This window comes from Tetranychus urticae, chromosome 2 (genome assembly GCF_039701765.1).
Source record: "Tetranychus urticae isolate SD_2017Ah chromosome 2, NJAU_TeUrti_SD_1.0, whole genome shotgun sequence".
NCBI classification, from domain to species: Eukaryota; Metazoa; Arthropoda; class Arachnida; order Trombidiformes; family Tetranychidae; genus Tetranychus; species Tetranychus urticae.
In genome coordinates, this window is record NC_142959.1 from 18,011,822 (window position 1) to 18,035,254 (window position 23,433).

The 23,433-nt window shown below is 31.3% G+C and overlaps 1 protein-coding gene and 1 long non-coding RNA gene across 2 annotated transcripts; one reads left to right on the forward strand and one right to left on the reverse strand.

Moving 5' to 3' along the window:
• The first annotated feature begins 310 nt into the window (after positions 1-310).
• Positions 311-21,510, forward strand: LOC107366769 (uncharacterized). The gene is made up of 11 exons (XM_015934403.3): positions 311-923; positions 6,912-7,068; positions 7,591-7,783; positions 10,778-10,904; positions 11,232-11,814; positions 12,328-13,238; positions 13,306-15,143; positions 15,229-15,511; positions 15,578-15,856; positions 15,947-16,100; positions 20,370-21,510. Exons 1-11 carry the CDS (start codon positions 877-879, stop codon positions 20,499-20,501), a joined length of 4,704 nt encoding a protein of 1,567 aa, XP_015789889.1. The 5' UTR covers positions 311-876; the 3' UTR covers positions 20,502-21,510.
• LOC107366770 (uncharacterized) lies at positions 2,648-5,888 on the reverse strand. Its single transcript, XR_001569750.3, has 2 exons — positions 5,529-5,888; positions 2,648-4,716 (listed from the first exon to the last, which is right to left on the reverse strand). It is a non-coding gene; the product is annotated as an uncharacterized LOC107366770 (long non-coding RNA).
• Positions 21,511-23,433: the final 1,923 nt, after the last annotated feature.

A 23,433-nucleotide genomic window follows, 5' to 3' on the forward strand; every position in this document is an offset into this window, starting at 1 on the left:
AAGGTAACAGTTGAAATGAAAATGAAAGCTACAGCAAAAGTCCGTCAAGGACAGAAAGGAAAGTTGTTATTCGAGACGAAGAAGAGAAACAAGAGGAAGAATAAGGTGAAGATTGAGAAAATGATTAACATGATGAGGATGATGATGAAGATGATTAGGGTGACTGTAGAAAGAGAAGAAAGTACGAAAAGAAAGGACAATGAGGATAAGAAGAAGAAGCGCAAGAAAAGGAAGAAGCTCAGAAGAAGAAGAAGAAGAAGAAAGTGAAATGTTGTTGTCTTTTTGGTTTAAACAAAACGATAAACATCATTTTGGCCTTACTAACCTAAAGAAGCAAGGTGAGTCAATGAATGAAGATGATTTTCATGTCCATGAATTGTGAAGGTAGATATGAACTGAAAACAGGAATATCCTGATCTTCCCATCGAAAGCCCTCCCACAAGCCAACCTTTAATCTCTTATCATCTTCATCATGATCATCATTCCGACCCTAGAAAGAAAAAGTGATTTCGCTCGAAGTGCAATAACGAAGATGAGAGAAGAGAAAGAGAAGATAATGATGATAAGAGAGAGAGAAAAATGAGAGTCGAAATTTTTCTTCTTCCAAACACTTCATTCTTTACCTGAACGTTATTCGTCTGTTTATCGGCTTTTCGTTTCCACTTTTCATGTTTAAATTTTTCAACATAATGTTTCATCTTTATTGTTAAGTTTAATCAACTTTTGGTCAACGTTTTAATCAAAGTGAAAATGGAAAATTCAACTTTCGAAAATTGTTCCAATGCGATTTTTCACTGAATTTTACTGAATTTTATCTCGTTTTTTCCGCTTAATTCAACTTTCATTTCATCCTTTTCAAGTCATTAATCAACAAATATGGATTACATTTTTAAATCATCATCTCGCAATCAATGTTTTCAAGGGTAAGTTTAATTTCACCTTTTAACCATTTCTGGTTCTGGTTTCAAGTTCGTCTTTTTTTTATCGAAAGCAAATCTTTTTTTACGATTCTCGATTTAATCAGCCAATTGTTAACAATATTGTTTGATTAACCTTAAAGTGAGTAAATAAGAGCTTCAAGTAATTAACAGAAACTGTTGTGATTGTTTACAAGTTTATTTACAATTGATATTTGGATAGACAAGCTGTGCATTGGAAAACCATTGACATTGAATTAAGGGTTGACAGTTAACTGTTTGGGTAATGAATGGTTTGACCTTTCAACAATTATCTTCCGCTAATTGTGGTCAAGAGATGCTTACTAATTTACCATTAATTTGAATCAATCATGAATAAATTGCTCAGTTTGGACAGCTTTACTTATTCAGATTTGTATTTCCTCAAACAAACCCAAATCATTCAATGTCTTAACCTGAATCTGGTTCAACCTATTCTTGAAATTGTCACTCTCAACAAATTGAAATAATTTCATTAATTTTGTTTTCTCTCTTCTTTAATAATCAATTTTACAATCAATTTAATCAACAATCCAATTGATCTCTTGAGCTTGTAATTAAAAGCCGGTTAATTGCTATTGTCAAATGAGTGTTTAACTAAATTTGGTTGTGACCTTAAAACAAAAATATAAGATTTTTTAATGAACAACAATTTCCCAAATCAGATTGCTGCGTGAGTGTTGCCATGAAAATTATTATGATAATTCACTTAAGGAATGGGAATAATTACGCAAATGAACGTTTAGTGTTTCCAATGTTGATCCAATGTTGCCTTTGTCAATGTTAATTCAGTGTTAATTGAGTTTTTCCCGATTCTCCTAATTATCACTATTAGATGATCTCGCTTTGGTTAGCTAATTGTGAGATGAGTTTACATGTTTTTTAGTGAAACAAAATTTTCATCTTAACGCTGTTTTACAGTTTAAGGTTTATACTTTCATGGTTATAAAGCATTTTAATGTTGAACTGATTGTTGATCATTACTAATAACAATGATATTTTATCAACAAAATCACCAACCATTTAGGTAAGAATAAACAATTGTTGAAGAAGAGTTGATTAGTTGGAAAAGATTGTTGATTTTGTGTGTGTTTTAATGTTGTTGTTATGATGATGTGTTGCCTGTTAACATTGATTTTTGGATGACAAGAAAATAAAAGTTGCTTTTTCAACGTGAAAATTGTATTTAATTGTAAACAATTGTTGACATTGATTTTTATTACAGCCTTTTACATCTTTAATTGTCATCATTTTGTAAACTCTATTGTCCTTGTTTATTATTGACAAAGAATCGTTTACAGTTAATTAATAATGAAACCTTGTTTACCAACAAATGATATTCAGTTGACTGTGAAACGGATTGGGATTCAATCTTTTCAAGACTTTCAATATTTTGTTACTCTTTCAATAATCCAACAAAAAGCTAATCTGTAACTAATGAGAGTTTAATTAAGACTTGGATTAAGCTTTCAAATCATGTTTTAACCAGAATGAGATTGATGTGTTAAAAAGAAAGGTTCAGATTAAGATATTAACTTTTCACCTTTTTTTCGGGGCTTGCTATTTTGTTGTAATTGTGTTGATAGATTGGTGATGGAAAAGCGTACAATTAAGGTGAATCGGTGATTGTGTTTGACCACAATTAACTTTCCCATTATTAGAATAAGATTGTTAAAGAAGGCAAAGAAACTGTAATAATAGCTGTTCACCTTTTTTTTAATAATAATAATGAAAAGCGTTTCTTTGGTCAACAATGAAAATTGATGGTTCATCATCTTTTGGGTTTACTTCAAATATCAAGTCTAAAATCAGATCATTTTGATCACAATTATGGTGCAAATCATGACAATATGTTTACAGTGAGAAAATTTCAACTGTCAAAGATTGAGAAATGATCAAAATTAATTGTTTACCAATTTATCAATGTACAGCTCAATGGTATATGGGAAACCAGGGCGATGAAAATAGAGATGATAACTTGGTGAATGATAAAGCTTAAAAGTTGATCATTTTGAGTGATTTGTTCAATTGTTCAACAATAATTGATTCCCAAGCTGGTCTGAAAATGATACAAATGTTTGATTAGAACCTTTTCATTAGCTAAATTTACCTTCTATGAGGCTCAATGTTTAATCTTAATTTCTGGTCAATCTAAAGTAACATTGATTCACTTTCAAGGTTGACCAGTTTGATTATGAATTTACTTTGGGATAAATTGAACTCATCATGTAATCAGGTTTCCATTAATCTCAGACAAATATCAGACTATTTAACAGGAGATTAACAGGTTAAAGAAGTAGTTTGATATGTCAGTTGAAAAATTTAAGCTAATCAATGATTTGGTTTCGAGACTTTCAGATGAGTTCAAATTTTTACAATAATCAAGTTTCTGGTTACACCCGAAATTTTGTTTCACCTTTTTTCACAATCTAATGAAGAGCTTACAATTATCAATTGTTAGTTGATTATTTAACTTAATTTGCTGAATATTTTCACGCTTGATGACAATTGACTCGGAAATGGTCAATCATTGAATAGACAAAATATGTATTAAAATTGAAAAATTAGGGCTTGGATGGTTGAATGGTATCATGGATATAATGGAAAGTGAAAAGACAAATGGTCAACTGGTAAAGGTTGACAAAGGAAACCAGGTCAATTAATTGTGAACATTGTAAAAGCCTAATCGTGAGTTAGGCCTTAATTGTTACTGTTGATGATGTTGTTGTAATTGAAATTGACTTTACCAGTTGAACAAAAAGAAGGCTGATTAAAATTGTTGATGTAAATGAAATGATATTAGATTAATATTAACTACACGTACAGAGCGTGTTTAATACACACAAAACAACGCTTGTAATGGAGCTGAATAGTTAATTGTAGATGGTTAAATTAAATCTAAATGGGCAATCTTTTTGCACTTTTTTGTTCAACTGGTGTTACTGGTTGAAGATATAAAACAAATGGTCATCGGGAATGTTATATTGTTATATTGTAATCATTTAGAGTTGTAAAACTGACCAAATATCTTGAGGATTCTCGAGATTACCTTCCGACAGGAAGATGAATGTTATATTGCAGTTAAGCGACATATCAACAACTCTAAATAATTATATAACAAGACAATTAATCACTAATAATTGGTAAATTATTGTCAACCTTGTGTGAGTAAACACTTACAATAAACTGTTCATTTCTGGAAGCAACAAGTTAAACAGTAAACTTGCTACTTTTACATTGCTATTTACCAATTATTTAACAATTATTTATTCATTCTAATCAGATTGTCAGTTGAATCAATTATGATGTTTTGTTTGATTTTTTATGTTTGATAATTTGATTAGGATGATTACAATTTTATGATTTAATGTAAACGATTGAAATTGAAAGTGTCTATCAAAACACTCGCTGGTTCCATCTCATTATACATTATAAGCTGTTGTTTAACTTTGTTCCGAAGAGGTGAATTATTAGCGGCAGATTGTAATGTTTCATTGTGAAATGATGTTTTGTGTGATTAAATGATTAAATTTGATTCCAAGTTAATATCAATTTCGTATGTTGAACGAGGTCAGGCCAAGTCTCTTCATCTTCCTCTAATAGATTTGCTCATTTGTTGAACTCAATCAATGTCTCCAGATTGTTAGATAAGTTTGCTGACTCCGGTAACATCCAATATCAGTAATTGAGCAACATCACCATCAATATTGTTACAATCGTCTTCACTTGAAAAGTATAACACAGGTAAATTGATGCTGACCTGAAAAAGATGAAAAAGTGAAAATTAAATTGAACTTTACATTTGATAAAACAATTGAATCAAGCAACGCGCTTGTACTTGATAGACTTTGCCTGAATTGAACTGGAAAGCTTGTATTCAATAGACATTGGTATAACATGAGAAATCAATGAAATTTGTTGCAATCGTGTGTTGAAATTGGTTATAAACGGAGTTTTAATAGCAACCATTAACCTAACTTAATCAATGAAACTCTTGGAACGATTAAAATTTTTCTGGTTTTTGGGTTCTTTTCAATGTATTTTTATCAATCTCATCATCATCACCAGTCTACCATCATTAACACTGTTTTCAACAGTTTTACCAGCCAAACAAACTCATCAATACACACAATTGAATCAATTTGATTTGATCAATTGATCGCATCGGCAACAGTTCAAACAGAAGTTCGGTATTAAATGGTGAAAAATGAATGCCAATGATGCCACTGTTGCAATTGCTTTTGTAACCTTTCAATAGTATTAAGTTGTTGCTACTTTTTTTTCATTTTGATATTCATTTTCAACATTTATCTCTAAATATAAACACATTTTTGGTGATTATTTTTATATCATTTTTCCTTTCATCATTGACAATAGTTATTGATAAAATGTTTCAAAATATTGCAAACACAATTTTGATCAAAAATAAAAAAAAATCAAACATGAATTGTTTATTTTGGATACAAAATAGACCCGCAAAATGATCTTACCGTTTACCAAATTCAATTCAACTTTGCACAAAATATTAATAATAATTAGAGTTGAGGTTGAAAAAAAAGGAAAATTACAAACCTTTTTTATCCATTTTTTGAGCTTTTGTAGCTTGTTTGACCAAAACAATCAGAGGATAATTGTTAACTCAACATTCATCAACCTTTTTATTGTTATGATAGGTACCAAAGTCATGTCAGGTTATATTGAGGTCAAAAATTATAAGGAAAAGCTGGTGATAGATGATGAGTTAGATGAGGAAGGAACCGAACAAAAAAAAGAGTGAAAACACAAATATGATGAGCATTAGATAATCAGCTGATGTATAATGAGCTTGATGAAAGATTTGTAAATACATGATGAGAGATTAACAATTAAATGTGAGAATCACAATAACCAGACTGTTAGTTAATTTATCCTTGTTGGTTAATTATTATTTATTTGAATGTATAAAGTAAATACAAGCAAGCCATAGATTGACTGAACAGTTTTACAGATTGATAATCTGTACTGCCCCCTGGTTTAGTCACATTTAGCTTTTTGGGATTAATTTTTTACAGTATTAATTTTGTGTTATGGTTTCAAAAGATTATTCAGTTACATATGATATCTCATAATATTATCTCTAAGGTTTACAATTGATTCCAGAATTTTGATTGCTTTATTCATCCAGATTGGTTTGATTCCTTGAGTTTTGTCCTCTTGTTCAATTCTTCCAGATACCAGTTTCATCCATTCCATGAATATTTTCCATGGTTTTCCATCCATTGTGCAATATTCCAGTCTTTTTCTTCCTTTGACACCTGAAGTATACCATCCTCTGAAAGATAATCTTTTCTCATCTCACTCACCAACTCACATTCAGTTATTACATGTTTCATTCCATCCACAGATAAATTTATAAACTCTGTTGTCATCTTTTCTCAGTAGATAATTTCTTTCTTCTTAATTTCTTAGATTAATTTCTATTTTCTTACGGGTGTTGTCCAGTTTTTTTAGTCATATGAAGCTTTATGCTTTTATTGAATGATTCTTTTCAGAATTTTCTTCTTAAGTGAGATTATCTTTTATTAATAAAATTTTTTTGAAGAGTTAAACAATATACCAAAAGAGAGAAGACCCTTTTACTTAGTTCCAGTTTAACAAAAACCTCTAATATGAAGAACCTTTACTGACCTGAGGTTGACCTTGAGAGTTCTCTCAATTTTTCCTTTAGTCTGGTTGATACACTTATTCCGGTGTCCATTTCAACTAAAACTGACACTTTATAATCAAATCACCAAAGAAAATATTAATTAGAATTATATCAAAGTTGAATTAATTAAAGATTCATTTGAAGAAACACAATATTAATTAACCAAAATATAACAAAAATAAAACTGTGATTTTAGCAAATTCATGAGACTATTTTAACTAATTTTTCACACCTTTATTTTCCCTCCATTTTATCATCTATTTTCACAGCAAATTACACCAGATTGCCAATCTAGCGGTTAAATCATCATCATGTATCTTTTTAATTTTATTGCTATTAATTAATAATTTACCCGTTCAAAGTCAAAGGCATAAAGGGCGGAATTTTAATGGAGCAGCTTTATCAGCTTTAATTGACATTTCAAAGGTAAGAACACGTTTTATTTTGATTCTGGTTATTTTGTTATCCTTTTAGCATTACGTCGTCTTTAATCCTTAGCAAAACAAAAAGCCAAACCGATGCTTACATCATCATTGCTCATTCCTGTGGATTTAAAATGCACCCAAGTCTTATTAAATCAAGGGTTGAGCTTTTATTTTATATCGTGATAAATTAATGATTTAATGATGGTGCTTAGTCTTTGGTTTATTACAGAGTTGCAGCAGAGTACGAAATTCAACATTTCCCATGAAAATTTTTCATAAAACACCATATTTAATCGTTTCTTGGTTTATCATGGTTAATCAATCATCACTTTGTACATGCCAATTTACTTGCATATTGACTTAAATTGATGAAGTGGATTAAAAAATTAACCATGATCATGACGCTTCAATGACAACATTACTACTGTATATTTTTATCGTTGCTGGGTTTGGCTTTTTGTTTTCATTTCAACTATTCATCAGTCAATCATGAATTAACTATGGTTATTATTTGCTTTTTAAGGGTTACTCTGCTTCCTCACCACCTCTGGATGGTACATCATTGTCAGCCTCAATTATTGGCGGTGATTTAAGACGTAACACAGTGCTAAAGGAAATTCCCTCGCCAGCATTAGGATTAAATGATATTATAAATCAAGCTGAAAATACTGTAAGAAGACGGATTGAAGAGCTTGAACCAAGTATTCTTTCAAGTGGTGAGTGTCCAAATGGCTGAAATAACATCCAAAGGGAATTAATTTCTGTCCACTCAGATTCAACCAGATTGACATTACATTCGGAAGTTAACGCCACAATCAATCCATCATCATTACCACAGGCAGTACCAACATTATTTCAAAGCTTGGTAACTCAATGTTTGCATGATGTCGAGATTTTCAAATCGCAACCGATTTAGATCAGTACATGTGTATACAGAAAGGATCGAGTAGAGTTAAGTTGAGTAAACAAAACGAGTGGATAATTCGTTAGCTATTATGAAATGGCGTTTCAAGATGGATTGTATAAATTAGTAAACACTAAAAAAGCAAATAATCAACGGAATTGAACAAAAGCTGATTTAAATTGATAAACCAACATTTTATTAATAGACAAGTGCGGCTTGATCTCATCAATCCCGACTTTTAATTTGGATTCGTGAAAAATTAATGAAATTTGTTTTCTCTTATTGTTAATCAGCTCATTGATCACGAATACAAGCAGAGAAAAGGTAAAAATGGCAGGAAAAGATTTTAACATTACACACTAATAATAATGCGATGAATTACATTATAATTAACAATAAACAAGGAAAGACGCAATTCAAATTGTGAATAAGCGACTTTACTTGTTTTTTGTTTGATACTGTAAATTAATTAGACAAAATTATATTGTTAAAAGAAGGTTAAATTTAAGTTTCAATTTTCAAGTAAAATTATGATTAAAAGCAATTAAAAATAGCCAGTTAAATGATCTAAAAAGACGATGAAAGGAAAGTAGTTGGATTTAAATTGTTGCCCATATTTTTTGTTTTATAGTTTTAAACAAACGCTAACAATTGTCAGTTAAACGTTACCTTGATTGTCATTTGAGTTGAAAATTTTTCTGAAAAACTCATCAAAACAGTTAATCTTTTAGTTCATCGTCCAGGTTGTATTGAATTGTTGAAATGATTAATCAGCCATTCTACATCTTAATTCTCTCCTTTGTTTACAGTAAATCACTAAATCTTTATTGACCAGTTCCATCATGAATTCATTCTTGAACCGTTGATTGTCTCAAATATTATGATTACCCATTAGCTTTGTGAAACAACTTGTTAGTTCATTATTTACCGATAATACTAATTTCCTTCTTGCATTTACACCATCAATCTAAGTGCAATTCTGGTTTATTAAACCGGTAATTATTGACTATTACTGTTGGTTTAAAATGCAAATCTACCAATTAAGCTTTTATTTATTTTCTAATTTCAATAATATTCTAAACGTTTGTGTATTAGCAATTGATTAATAAATTAATTTCTCTTTGGAAACAGGTTGAAGTAAATAGCTTTTCAATCTGGAAATGGACACCAAAGTGAATCTCAAATTTCAAATTGGCTGATTATTCTTGATGATCATCACTTATTGTCTCAATCGCAACTTTAAAAGCTATTAGAGCCTTTCATGATATCGTTTTAACATTGATAGACTTGACTACCTTGAAGACGATTTTGCGTCAATGTTGATATATTTTAATCATCACAACTCCCAAGTTTCACAGTAAATCAAGTTGTTAACCTTGCCGATTATGATTAAGCTTCAATGTATTTCAACTGGTAAACCACTCAGTGTGGGTCTTATCAAATACCTCCAAAATTTTCTGTAGGTCAACTTCCAGGGTTACATTGAATACATTTGATTTACTGATAAAACTTGTATAATCAATGGTTCAATTGAAATGTGTTTGTTTATTATTGTCAACAATAAACAAATTGTCAACATTGATTAGATCAAATAAGGTTGAGGTTGAGATGATTATAAAATGTTGACTTATATTGTCAGAGGGAAAATCGTCGAAAAGAGTTGGTCAATTAAGTGTTGATTTGATATCGAAGAGTAAACATTTCTTGTGTTTAGTAAATTGTTGCCAACATTTCTCCCAACACTAACTCATTTTGTCAACTCGTTTGACCATTTATCTGATCGCAATTTGATTTGGTTTAACCTTTCCAGATGATCATCAATAACTATAGTTATGAGTTTTATGATTATAACCATTATTAGTTGATTTGTGATTCCAATCAAGTCATTATCAACCGCACTGTGAACAATATTTTACATCTTATTCAGACTTGAATCTTCCTCTTGATGATCATCATAATAATCACCAACATATCATATTAACTCATCTTAATCACGATTCAAATTTTGGGTCTAAATTTTCCTTCTTATTATCTTTATCATGTGAATTGTAATTCTCATTTTCAACTAATCATATTCAACGATCGTACAATTTATATGTATGTTAGTCTTACTTGTTAATCGCAATCAAATTTGATTACTTCATTGTTACAAGTATTAAAACCTTTTGCTTATCCTTTTCCTAATTAATCTCAATGTACATTTGTTAATTACATGTTAACCATTTTACCTTTTTTCACACAAATAATTTTGAAGCAAAAGCAGTAGTTGACTTCAATTAGATTGGATTAGCATTTAAATCTTTTGATTGCTGTGAGAATTATTCATTTGGTTATTATATCAACCTTTTAAGTATTCAATCGATAATCAATTGTATTGTGTTTAGTAGGTTTATATTTTACTTATTACATTCATTAATTTACCTAAACAATTGGTTATAACTTTCCGATTCTCATTGTTTGTTAACCAGTAATTTGTGAACAATCAAAGATGAACATTGATAAGTTGAAACCATTCACATTTGAAGATGAATGAAGCAGTTGTAAGAGTACTGACAAGCTTTGAAAAATGGGAAAAGATTATTCAGTTTTCCGACATTTCATGTGAATTGCATAACATTAAGTATCCGATTGATTTAATGGGTTAACTTTCGTCAAAAATAATTAACAATTTACTTTACTGGTCATTGATCAAAGTAAAAGTAATATTGAACCAAAAGATGTCAATGTAAAGTAAAACTGGTTGATCTGTGATTCAGTTTTGTATGGTTTGCCCTTCTAATTATTTCATTTAATTTCTTTCATTTAGGAGCGATTCAAGTTCCAGGATCTCAAGGTTGGTTCCTTGCTGCAGCTTCACGAACCAAAATTGTTGCCAAAAATTTTTCTCGTCCAGCGTTAATTGCTGAAGAAACCTCAAAGATAATTGCTAATAGGTAATTTAGCTTTGTCCATTGTAATCATCAGCCATTTTTAAATTGTTTCTGGACTAGAAACACTTTACCATCAAGAAATGGATTGCTTTTCAACTCAACTCTTTGTCTTTTTGATCTTGTAAATTGATAGAGCTTTAATCGTGATTGAGTGCCGTTAACATGCATTTAATTACAGTACTTAATCACAGTTAAATATAAATTTACACGTTACTTTTGTTATTACATATATTTACAATAATTACATTATGTTGATTAGTTTTTGATGCATCAATATCATTTTTTCAATTTTTAATTCTCAATTTTTATTCTTGTTTTTATTTTATGCAGCCTTAAACTATCGGGAAGTGATTTAAGTACCAGTTTAGCTTCAACTGATTTAAGAGGGACTCGTCTTGATGCTGAATGTCCACGAAAAGCTGTTCTTTTACCATGTCATCCTGGTAAATATCGATCGTTCTCAGGACACTGTAATAATGTTAAACATCCATATTGGGGAAACTCAGTGACAACATATGTTCGTTATGTTCCTGCTCAATATGCTGATTCTATATCATTACCGAGAGCGTCCATCACCGGAGATGCACTTCCATCAGCTCGAGATGTTTCACTTAGAGTACACCAAGGATCAGAAGTTGAACATCCTCACATAACAACTCTTCTGGTCTTTTTCAGTGAATTTGTTTTCCATGATTTACATCATACAGCTCAAATGGTTGGTTACCGTGGTCATCGTATTAAATGTTGTGGTTTAAAATCAAATGATCTTATCCATCCAGAATGTTTACCGATAAAAGTGCAAAAAAATGATCCACTCTTCATTGAAATGAAACAAACTTGTATTGATTACGTCCGATCTTGTCCTGGTATTCGTCTTGGTTGCTCACTTGGACCCAGAGAACAAGTTAACCAGGTAAAAATTTTATCTCTTACAACTTTTCATAGCTGTCTGTAATCATGATTTATGGAGCAAAAAAATTCTAACCCTTAAGTAGATATTAGTCTGATTTTAAATGTTTTCAATCCATTTCACGCCTCTAGTCGTTTCTGGAATCAAATCAATTCTCAATTTAAGTTGACAAAATCAGTCATTAATAGTTAAATCAAATTTCTGCGCCGAGTGTGATTTGTGGTGCCACCTTTTGGTAGATATTGGTAGCTTTAAACAAATCAGACAATTACAATTAGAATTGTTAGAATAGTTACAGCAATTAACGTTTATCTCTTATTGTAATTAATAATTAATAGTCGGAATAATATTGTTCAAACTATTTGTTAATTTATTTTCAACTATTGCTTCTAATTTATTCTTCTTTTGTTTTGCCCTGTGAAAACTTCGACAATTTATACTTCAACTCTGAAATATTTAATATGTATTCTTGACTTTCTGCTTACAAATAATTTTTCCAATGAATTATTGTTTCAGGTCACATCTTTTTTGGACGGCTCTGCTATTTATGGTTCTTCGGAAGAAGAATCTCGTCTCATTCGAAGTTTTAAAAATGGCTTACTTAAATCTCAATTCATTGAAGGTAAAGGAGGTGTTAAACGTGAACTTTTACCAGCTATGGATGGTGTTCAAGATTGTCGTGGAACAATGAACCATGTTGCTGGTAAAGGATGCTTCTATGCTGGAGATATTCGAGTTAATGAAAATGTCGGATTAACTTTAATGCACACTTTGTGGTTACGAGAACACAATAGAATTGCTCGTCAATTGGCATTGCTTAATCCTCATTTTAGCGATGAAAAATTATTCCAGGAAACCAGATCAATTGTTAGTGCTCAACTTCAACACATAGTTTATTCTGAACTTATCCCTGCTCTTCTTGGATCAGAGGCTGTTACTCAATATGATTTAGCTCCATTAATTGATGGCTTCTATTCTGGTTATAATATGGACTTGAATCCTGGCATGGATAATGCTGTAGCTACTGCAGTTTTACCTTTCCTTTTTTCAATGTTACCATCGCGTATGGAACGATACTCTTCCAAATTAACAATGCTTGGAACTCGTAAAATGTCAGATACATACTTCAATCCATCAGATCTTTATGATGTAGCTAAATTTGACGAATACTTGATGGGACTGATTTCTCAAAATGCATACCAACCTGATGTATTTGTGTCTCGTGAATTAACTAATAACATCGGTCAAGATCCAAAAGAAGGTCTAGATTTAGTTGCGATCATTATCCAACAAGGACGTGACCATGGTATTCCTAGTTACACCGAAGTCCGTCGACAATGTGCAATCGAGCCAGAAGTACGTAGTTGGGATGATTTGACAACCTTCTTGAATGTTTCAGTGGTTCAGAAGTTATCAACCGTTTATAAGTAAGTAAAAATGGAGCAACTTTTATGAACTGATTTATTCATTAATTTAACTTCTTTTTGTTCACAGACATGTTAATGATATTGATCTCTTCACCGGAGGATTAGCCGAGTCTCCTCTTCCTGGAGCAGTTGTTGGACCAACTTTTACTTGTTTACTTGCTAGACAGTTCAATGCTCTTCGACGAGGTGATCGATACTGGTATGAAAATGATTTGCCACCTTCAGGATTTACTAAAGCTCAACTGAAGGAAATCCGAAAGGCCAGTTTGGCAAGATTAATCTGTGCAAACGGTGATAATATGGCTTTTGTGCAACCTTCCACTATGGTTCTGTCGGATGCTTATCTCAATGCATTCCAATATTGTTCAAATATCCCTACAATGTCTCTTGAACCTTGGAAAACTGAATCCATGCCCGACCGTATTCCTCGATCTTTAATGAAAGATACTCTTGATAAAGCAGCAAAACAAATTACTACAATACGAGAACTAGAACGATCATCAATTTCCAAAGCAGCATCCCGTGGTAGTCCTCAAGCTGAACATTTAGGTTTCAATCGCCCTAAAAGACAAGCTCTCGAAATGGGAAATTCATCACTTGTTTTAGAAATAATATCCAACAATCTAGTAAGATCACTTCTTGAGAGAAACAAAGATCGAGAAACTGGTCGATCTATAAAATTAGCTTTGGAAAATATCATGACAATGTTGCCTGAAATTGATCTCGGTGAACTTGGAGAAACTTATGCTCAAATTGCTGCTCTCAGATCTGATGATTGTTTTGAAGAACCAATGCCTTGTGATCATACCAGCGCTTTCCGAACTTATACAGGCTGGTGTAATAATCTGAAAAACCCAACTGCGGGTAATTCATTGAAAGCATTTGATCGCTTCCTTCCACCTCGCTATGAAGATGGTATTTCTTTGCCACGTAAAAAAAGTGTTACTGGTAAAACGCTTCCCTCTGGTCGTTTAGTGTCTACTTCAATGCACTATGATATCAGTTCACCTCATGCTCGCTATGCACTAGTAACAATGCAATTTGGTCAATTCCTCGATCATGATTTAACCTTTACTCCAATGTACATGGGACCAGGTAATACAATATTAAACTGTAAATCTTGTGATTCTCGGAAAACAGTTCATCCTCAATGTTGGCCAATTGTAATTCCGAAAAATGATCCCTATTTCCCATCTACAAACTCAACTACTGGCAAACGACAATGTTTACATTTTGTTCGTTCAATTAATGGTCAAACTCGTCTTGGTGCTAGAGAACAGATAAATCAAATTACTCCATTAATCGATGGATCGAATGTTTATGGATCAGATCCTTGCGAGGCTCGCATGTTAAGAAGTTTTACTGGAGGTCGGATGAATGTAACTCGTCATCCTATTCCTGGCTTTAAGGATCTTCTTCCACAAACCGCAACCCATCCCGAATGTGTGGCCCCATCAGGCCTTTGTTTCGAAGCTGGAGACATTCGATCATCAGAACAACCAAGTCTTGCTTGTATGCACACCATTTGGCTGCGTCAACACAACAAAATTGTCGGAGAATTGGCTGAAATCAATCCTCATTGGGATGATGAACGACTTTATCAAACTGGACGTAAAATTGTCGGAGCTTTACTTCAAAGAGTAACTTACAATGAATTCCTTCCTCGTGTTTTGGGTATTGATTACATGAACAGATACGGACTCACTCTAGCAACTTCAGGTTATTACGAGGATTATGATGAAGATTGTCGCCCAGTGGTTTTCAATGAATTTGCTGCTGCAGTTTTCCGTTTCGGTCATTCTCTTTTACGTCCTTCTTTTGCACGATTGGGTCAAACTTTCAGAGCTGTGGATGGACCTATCAAACTTCGATCTTCTTTCTTCAATTCAGATATGCTTTATTCAGGTATTCATTCTTAATCAATGAATATTTTATTTTTACTAAATTTTGATCCATTTCTAAATCTTTTTTATTTATCTCGTAATTTCAGCTGGAGCTATTGATGCCATTCTTCGAGGAATCATAACAAATAGTGTTGAAACTCTTGACAATTCAATTACAGAAGAAGTCACGAATCATTTGTTCGAAAATAAAAAAGTTCCCTTTTCAGGAATGGATCTCATTTCCTTGAATATTCAAAGAGCCCGTGATCATGGTCTTCAACCGTATAACGAATACAGAGTAAAGTGTAACCTGACTCGAGCAAAGACATTTGAAGATTTGTCTGGTGAAATATCGCCCAACTTGATTGCTAGACTGAAGAAAATTTATGAGTTAGTTGATACAACCTCAATTTAAATTTAATCGATTAATGACAACTTCTTTCTTTTATTCCTCAGGCATGTCGATGATATTGACTTATTTACTGGTGGAATCTCGGAATCTCCATTACATGGTGGATCTGTTGGACCAACCTTCGGCTGTATTTTGGGTATTCAATTCAGAAGACTGAAACAATGTGATCGATTCTGGCATGAAACCAGTAATCCTTTTATACGTTTTACTGAAGCTCAACTCACTGAAATCCGTAAAATAAGCTTAGCCAAAGTAATCTGTGATAATTCAGATTCAATCGATGTTATCCAACGTCACGTCATGGATCTTCCAGATTCGTTTTTGTAAATACTGTTCCAAATAACAAAGACTAAACTTGGTTAATCGAATCATAAATGTTATAAATAATTATTTTTCTCTTCATTTCTATCCAGGAATCCGAGAGTTTCATGTTCATCTTTACCATCTATTGATGCATCTAAATGGCGTGATACAGGAGATTCATGTTTAATGGCTGGTAAATTGGTTAAAACAGGCCGATCCATGAGGCCATCACCTTGTACAATGTGTATTTGTACCAATGAGGGTGTAAGTATCAATCGAATAGTTTTGTGAATACCAATCGAAATTAAACTTCTAGTTATTCAAAATCTACCCATTAAGGCGAACGAAACAAAAATGCAAACGAATCAATCATAAGAGTAAAGAATGCTTAACTCAATGTAAAAATTAATATTGTTCAGAGTGATTCCAGCGTAAAAGTTGTTGAATGTAAACTGATTTGGTAATATTTTATTACAAGGATTGAAAACCAAAAGATAAACTGTTTCATTGACTGTTCGTTTAAGCTAGTAGATTTGGCTCGGGCCATTAATTTGAGTTTACCTTTTCCATACTTACTTTTTATAATTTTGTTTAAAATATGAGTTCAATTGTATTACAATATAAAGAGTTATCAGGTAACTTCTTAGCCTTTCAAAATAACTCAGCTTTTATTACCAACAAATTTATCTCAATGGAAATCGTTTATTTCAAAATTTAACTGACACAAATTTTGGGCCATTTCCACTGAGAATGACTTTTTTAGTTTATTGTTGTTAATAAACATTATATTGCTACCGAATAACAATAATTACGTTTTAATCTGTTTGTTATTTGAAAAAAACATGAAAATGAGAGAAACAAGAGCAAAATAAAGGTTTAGACCATTTAAAGTTTACCTTTTATTTTGTTCAGCCTTGTAATAACAATGATAGTAAGGAAAATAGAGAAGGTCAAGAGGTTAGGTCAATGGATATGTTTACCCAGATGAACAAGGCATTCAATGACCCAAGGTTGCCAGGTCATTTGCCTTTAACGTGACTTTCCTTGCCAATGGCTCTTCCCTTGATTCCTATGTTATTATTATATAATCCTCTTCTCATTTAAACCAATGTTAAACCAATGCTATTAATAGTAACACGGAACCAATAACGTTATTATCAAATCATAAGACTAACCTGAAGATGAAAGTTTTATTTAATTTGTTAACATTTATTTAAACTAGAAGCAACTTTTACTTAAATTTGGGTCAAAGTACCTATGAGTTGAAATAGATGAAACATTGTGATGACCTTAAATAGCTCTAGCCTGAGGTAAACAAAATTGCCGTTGTAATGAAAGTCAAGGAGAAGAGGAAAAAGGGCCAGAAAACAGGTCAACAAAGTCGATATATGTTAATTTACTGTTAATCTTTCATAGGAAACTTGAAATTTCACCAAATAGGTCAACAAAGTGCGTCACTATTTCACTTTTTGTTAACAATTTGATCTTTTTCAAAGTATAATCATTGAATGTTTACTCCACCAAAATTAGTGATTGCAAGCTAATTGCTAATTACATTGTTATTGCTTTATCCGCCATATTAGGATGTTGAGATTACAATTCAGATCAATATTCAGGTTACGATTGAGATTAAAAATGTGGATTACTATTGTGATTATCTTTAGCAATCATCTCTACATTTTACAACAACATTGATGCTTGTGATTTATAAAAAAGTTAATTGTTAAAATTTCATGCTTTTCAAACTCTAACCATTTTACCTGTTAAAGCCTCAGAGTTGAAACTTAAACTATTCAATGTGAGCTTAATTCTTGAAAGAGAAGAGAAATTAAAAATTGAATCTAATTCAATTTACCAAGTAACATGATTATCAAAAGAAATTCAAAGTGAAAGGTTGAAAGAAGCTGAAAAAAATGTTTCTTCTTCTTCATATAATAGATGTTCAATAATGGTGATCGTGTAAAAGATGTAACATTAGATTGATCTTTGATTAACTTTACCACTTTCAATTATTATCAACCCTTCAAACGTATTGATCATTGAATGTTCATCTCTGACAACATGTCAATCATGACAACAAATAAAGGTAGCAACAACTGTACTGTAACAATCACAATAATGACCATATAACAGATTATGATTATTATAATAAATGATAAAAATTGTACCAATCTTGGTTAGTTTCAGAAATGAGTAAAGATGGTAAAAGACGTTATCAAAATGTTCACCTTGTTTTATTAATAGATTTTCATTTTACTTTGATTTTCAACCTTTTTTTTCATTCTCATTATTTAACAACAGTTCATCTTGATTCCATATATTTATATATTTACCTTAAATTGTCAATCAAATGAGTTGATTGTATTCACAATGATTCGGGTAACAACTAAAAGTCAATAGTTTACTGCTGGTTACACTCCTGACTACTTTCATTATCAACCTGATTTGTTGAGTTTTACAGATCAATTGTCAGTGGCTCAGTTGAGTCAAATTCAGTTTATCTTGTATTAAAATTCATGATAAGAGTGGGTAAAAATGTACCTTAAATTAGTATTTTTACCATCATTTTACCTTCTAAACACAAACATAATAAAAAAACATACAAATTTAAAGTTCTGTAGTTGAGTAAATTATCTCAAAGTTGAATGTACTGTTGTAGGTGTTACATTGAGTCTTTTTTGACCACAATTATTGTCCAAAATATTAGCTCGTAAACTTTAAATGCAACATTTAAGGTTAATTTACTGATTACCAATACAATAGTTTAATCCTTATTTTGTTAGCTTACCAACTTAATTTGCTTTTATTAATGCTTTTTGTCTATCATGGAGCCATTAATTTTCATCTTGTTTTGGCGAGTCTCATATCAATGGTCATCTTTGACCAAGTTAAACCCATTTCCTACGCAATTTGCGTAATGAAACAGCCAAAAACTATAAGCATTAAAAGCTGCCTCATAAATTAACAATTTATATTTAAACCATTCAACGAGTATTGCTTGTCACAATTAACTGATTATTGACAAAAATGAATCCATTTTGCATCATGTCAAGGCTGAGATTGATTGACCTGTAAATTGATTGTAAACTGAGGCCAAAATTATTGTTGGCAAATTTTAAATTTGTAATATCGCAATTGACTTTCAACTCTGTCCAAGGTAAATCAATTAATAAACGTCTTTTTAGCACCAAAAAAGTAAGGCAAGGCAAGATTTTTGTACTCAATCTGTTTCCCTACTGTGAGTGATACTGTTATTGAGTTATTTTCAGGTTTCTTTTTTCTATTTCAATTGAGAGTGAAAATTTATAATCATGATTACCAGATGATGAAGCTGACACAATAAGATGTGTATGGATCAAGTTGAATGCAAGATTATAAAAATGTAAACCTCTCAAGCCAAAGGTATAACTTACCGACTATTGGGTTAAACACCATGATAATAATAGTTGTTACATTACAGTTAAAATTAGTAATATTTTGCGTCTCATCACAAGATGACCTTAAAAAGTAACCATGCTTAGTGGACTTTTAATCAGTTGAACATTACCTTTTTTAGGGTAAAATTTCATCTCATATTGTCGTCAGGTTTGATGAATCAATCCTTTGCTTGCGAAGATTCACTTGAGTGTTACATATTTATCACTCATTGTTAACTAGAGCAAAATAATGTTTATTCTGGTTTCTTCATTAGTATGCAAATATATTGACCTAAACTTTAGATTTCTTTAGATTCACCAATTTTGACTCTATCTTGGTGAGTCTCTGGAAAGACCTTGATTGTCAAATAATAATACAGATTGATCAATAGTTTTTTTGGTCATTTTATGTCTTTAGTTGCCCATTTTGCCTCAATTTCATAGACAGTTGATATTACTGATGAAAGAAATTGAAAAATTCCCTGAGATGGGAAAGTGATGAGACAAAATTGAGGCCAAATGAATCTCACAAACAATGGCAACAATTGATGCTGAACTGAAAAAAATCTCTGAAATTATCAAAATGTAGGACTTGAAATAATGTGAAAAGATGAGATGATCAAAGGGAAGAAAGCTCTGGAAGAAGGGAAAAAGGTTGCTTTTATTATCAAGAAAAAGTGTCTCTCAAAAAGACAAAAAATGTACCCAAAAAAAAGTGATTGCAATGTCTTGAGAAGTCTTTTAAGGTACCTTAAATAGTTAAGGTATATTTTGCAGCAAGAGAGGCCAAGCATTCCCTGTTAACCATACTTAAATCGCAAGGTGAAATAATAATATCTCTTGATTAATAATATACTAACACACTTATTATTATCATCTTGATTCACTTTACCGAACCAAGAAACATGCTTGACTTTCATTGTGATCCTAAATAAATAACCTTTTAGCTTCTTCACCATTTAATTTTGTTTCGCCTCTATGATCACCCTAATTGACCTGAAAGTACAATTTTTAATCAACTTATTTCCATTAGTATTCAACTATTCATTAAAACCTGATATTAATCCATCATTTAACTAATCGTTTTCTTTGTCTTTTTTGTATATTTTTCTTCCAGCCAATATGTCATTCAATGAAGGTGAAAAATTGTTTCAATTTGCTGGCGTCTTATGAACACAATCAAATCTTGGAGGACAACGTCTGTGCAGTTCAATGTTCATTTGCCATGAAAGTTGCTAAACTTCCCTAAATTTAAATCTAACATCTAAAACTTCATCATCATCATCGTCCAGGATCATCCTCAGGATCATTATCAGGACTAACATCATCGCCAATATCATTATCAATGTCAGCTGCATCAACCAGATGTAATGAAAGAAAAGTATTAAATATACCTTTAGATGGAGGTAACTGTTATTCAAACCTGAAACTTGGACTTACAATTTGCTCCATCTTGGCTTGGCCTTATCATTTCATCTGTCTTATTTTGACAGTATCTTGCACCATCTTTATGCAACACTATCATTATAATTATCATCATCTTCATCACAATCACCACCGTTATGTGTAGTATCATTGCCATCATCACCTTCTCACCTCTACCCATCATCTAATGTGTCTACATGTCTCTTGGTAAATCTATTTTACCTGTTTTCCCTCTTGATAAATTACACTTTTCTCAAAAAAAATACAAAGTAATAAGAAATAGAATTGAAACTGTTCATTCTCTTCATAATCATCAACATTACCATCCACATCATCACCATCTTCTTATTATTATTCTTCCTCGACCAATCACTCAAAATTGCATCTAAAAATCAACTTTACATTATTGTCATCAATTTACTGCCAAAAATGCCAAGGAATGTCTCAATTATATTTGATATCATTATCATAACTTGATTAGGATTGTTGCATTGTTTCCAGTATTTCATGGTCTTCACATATCTTTACATCTCTGCTGGTTCAACATGCAAACTCAATGAAAAGTTGAGGCACAGAAACGACAAATAAAAAACATGAATAGCATGAGAACAAAACTGTAACTTCTCAATTTTTGGTTTTGTTTTTACAGATATTCAGGGAAACCAAGCGCAACTGTTAAATTGAAATAATTTTTCATCAAACTACAGTGTTTATTGATCACAAGTAGTTGCAAACACTTGAAAATAACTACCAAGTCAAATGTATTTTAAAACAAACAAATCAATAACTATTGAAATAAATGTCTAAAACCTGGTTTCCCATTTCACCTTAAACTCATCAATCTTTCAAATCAGACTCAATAACAGTCATTATCATCCTCATCACCATCATCATTTGATTTTGTCATGCAAAATAAGTAAATTAATTTCTTGAAATGAAGAAAAAAAAGATTCATGGTTAGCAGAGCAAGATTGCTGTTATCAAATTAGAAACCATTAAAATGGCATTCAGACTTACAAACCATTTTTCCCAACCTTTCTCCTTACACTGCCCAGTTTTTTTTCATCATCATCATCACCATCATTATCATCATCTTTTTACTCTTTTTACTTTCTCTGAAAAATTTTGTCAAATGCGTGAGTAACTGAAAAAAAGATGTATATTAATGTATAAAGGGTCAATTGAAATACACTGGGTAAAGATTACAGCAAAGGTCTTTGAACGCTAACAATCCTGATGTTTCCCTTCGCTGCAATTATCACTTAAAATTCACATTCACTTGACTTAATAATGATTACTAAATAATTAATAAGTTGATACTAGTTGATGTAAAATTAACATTGTTAAATAAATAATAAAAACACACTTTGTTGAGAAAAAACTTATTCCTTGCATTAAACGGGTTACCATAAAACATCAAAATCAGCTGATATTCCCTCCAATGTCATAAACGTTTCTTTCGCCGCGATTTTCAATTTGTATTTACTTTATCATTTTTGCCTCCAAACTAATTATTTAACAGTTTATTAATTAAAATTTGTTAATTTTTCATTAAATAGTAATTGATGGTTTGCTTATTACCCCATTAAGTTGGTAATATATTCAGTATTAAAAGTTAACTCAGCTGACTTTGCTTTCATTTGGCTTAACATATCAAATTCAATTTGAATAGTTGTTCACTTTTGTTGGATAATTTTTACTACTTTTGCTTTAATTATTTTGAAAAGTGGATTTAATCAACAAAATTAATATTATTAGCAAGCAAATTTTGTATCAATTATGATAAATAATATTGTTATTAACATCAACAAATTGTTAACCTTGCAGTAGTGGTAATTACAAGGGCCTCATTGAGTGAACAGCAAAGTGAAAAACTGGTTCCAATCATTTATATACATTTACAGTCAACCCTCTTAAAAGTAATCTCTAATCGTAAACCTTAATCATCATTAAATAATTTGAACAAGTGATGAAAGTGAATCTCAATAATTACGCTCCTAATAGTGAATTATATTTCAATATAATATGGTTAAATATAAATTCATTACAATGCAAGGTTTAATGCGTACTTCAACCTGTCCAACCAATGTATTATAAATGCACAAAGGCCGATATAAATAATATCAATATCATTGTGTTTTCTCAGACCCGATTGATACAGCAAATAGCATCCAGTAATAAACTGATTGTCCATTTGATCGATCATACCAATTTTATTTCATCCATTATTACAAGCTCGTTCAATATATTCATCTTTATTGTTGAACGTTTTCAAATTACTAACCCAATTGTGTCTTATTGCTTCTGATTGTTGCTTTAAATTGGGAATACCAACAGAATAGGAATGTTAAACTTATATCTGTTCTCAAAGTAAATGCCTTCTAAGGTTGTATTTCAATGAAAATCAGTGGATTTGGTTGGTAACTTTACTCTTTAGCCACGAAATGATCGGTTGATCAGCCAAAATCTGGTTAAAGAACCCAATCTTGCTATTGTGTTCAAGTCATCGTCTTGTAGTCAATTAATCTTGTCTCTATTATGTAAATCAGTAGATGAAGTAAAGATTGGCGTGTTTACAGGTAAACCATTTCATAAATGCAATGCAGCAATTAAAATAGCAACAAAACACTTTTAAGGGACAGCAATTGTGTGAAAACCAAATCTTATTGTATTTGTTTACAAATTAACCTTGATTTAGAGCTATAATAACTATCTTATATCATTATTATTAACTTTCCCAAAAAGGAGTTCATATT

Coding starts and splice junctions, on each gene's coding strand:
- LOC107366769 (XM_015934403.3), top strand. CDS start 877: ATGGATTACATTTTTAAATCATCATCTCGCAATCAATGTTTTCAAGG. Junction 7,069..7,590: donor CTTTAATTGACATTTCAAAG/GTAAGAACACGT, acceptor TTGCTTTTTAAG/GGTTACTCTGCTTCCTCACC. Junction 15,512..15,577: donor AGACTGAAGAAAATTTATGA/GTTAGTTGATAC, acceptor TTTATTCCTCAG/GCATGTCGATGATATTGACT.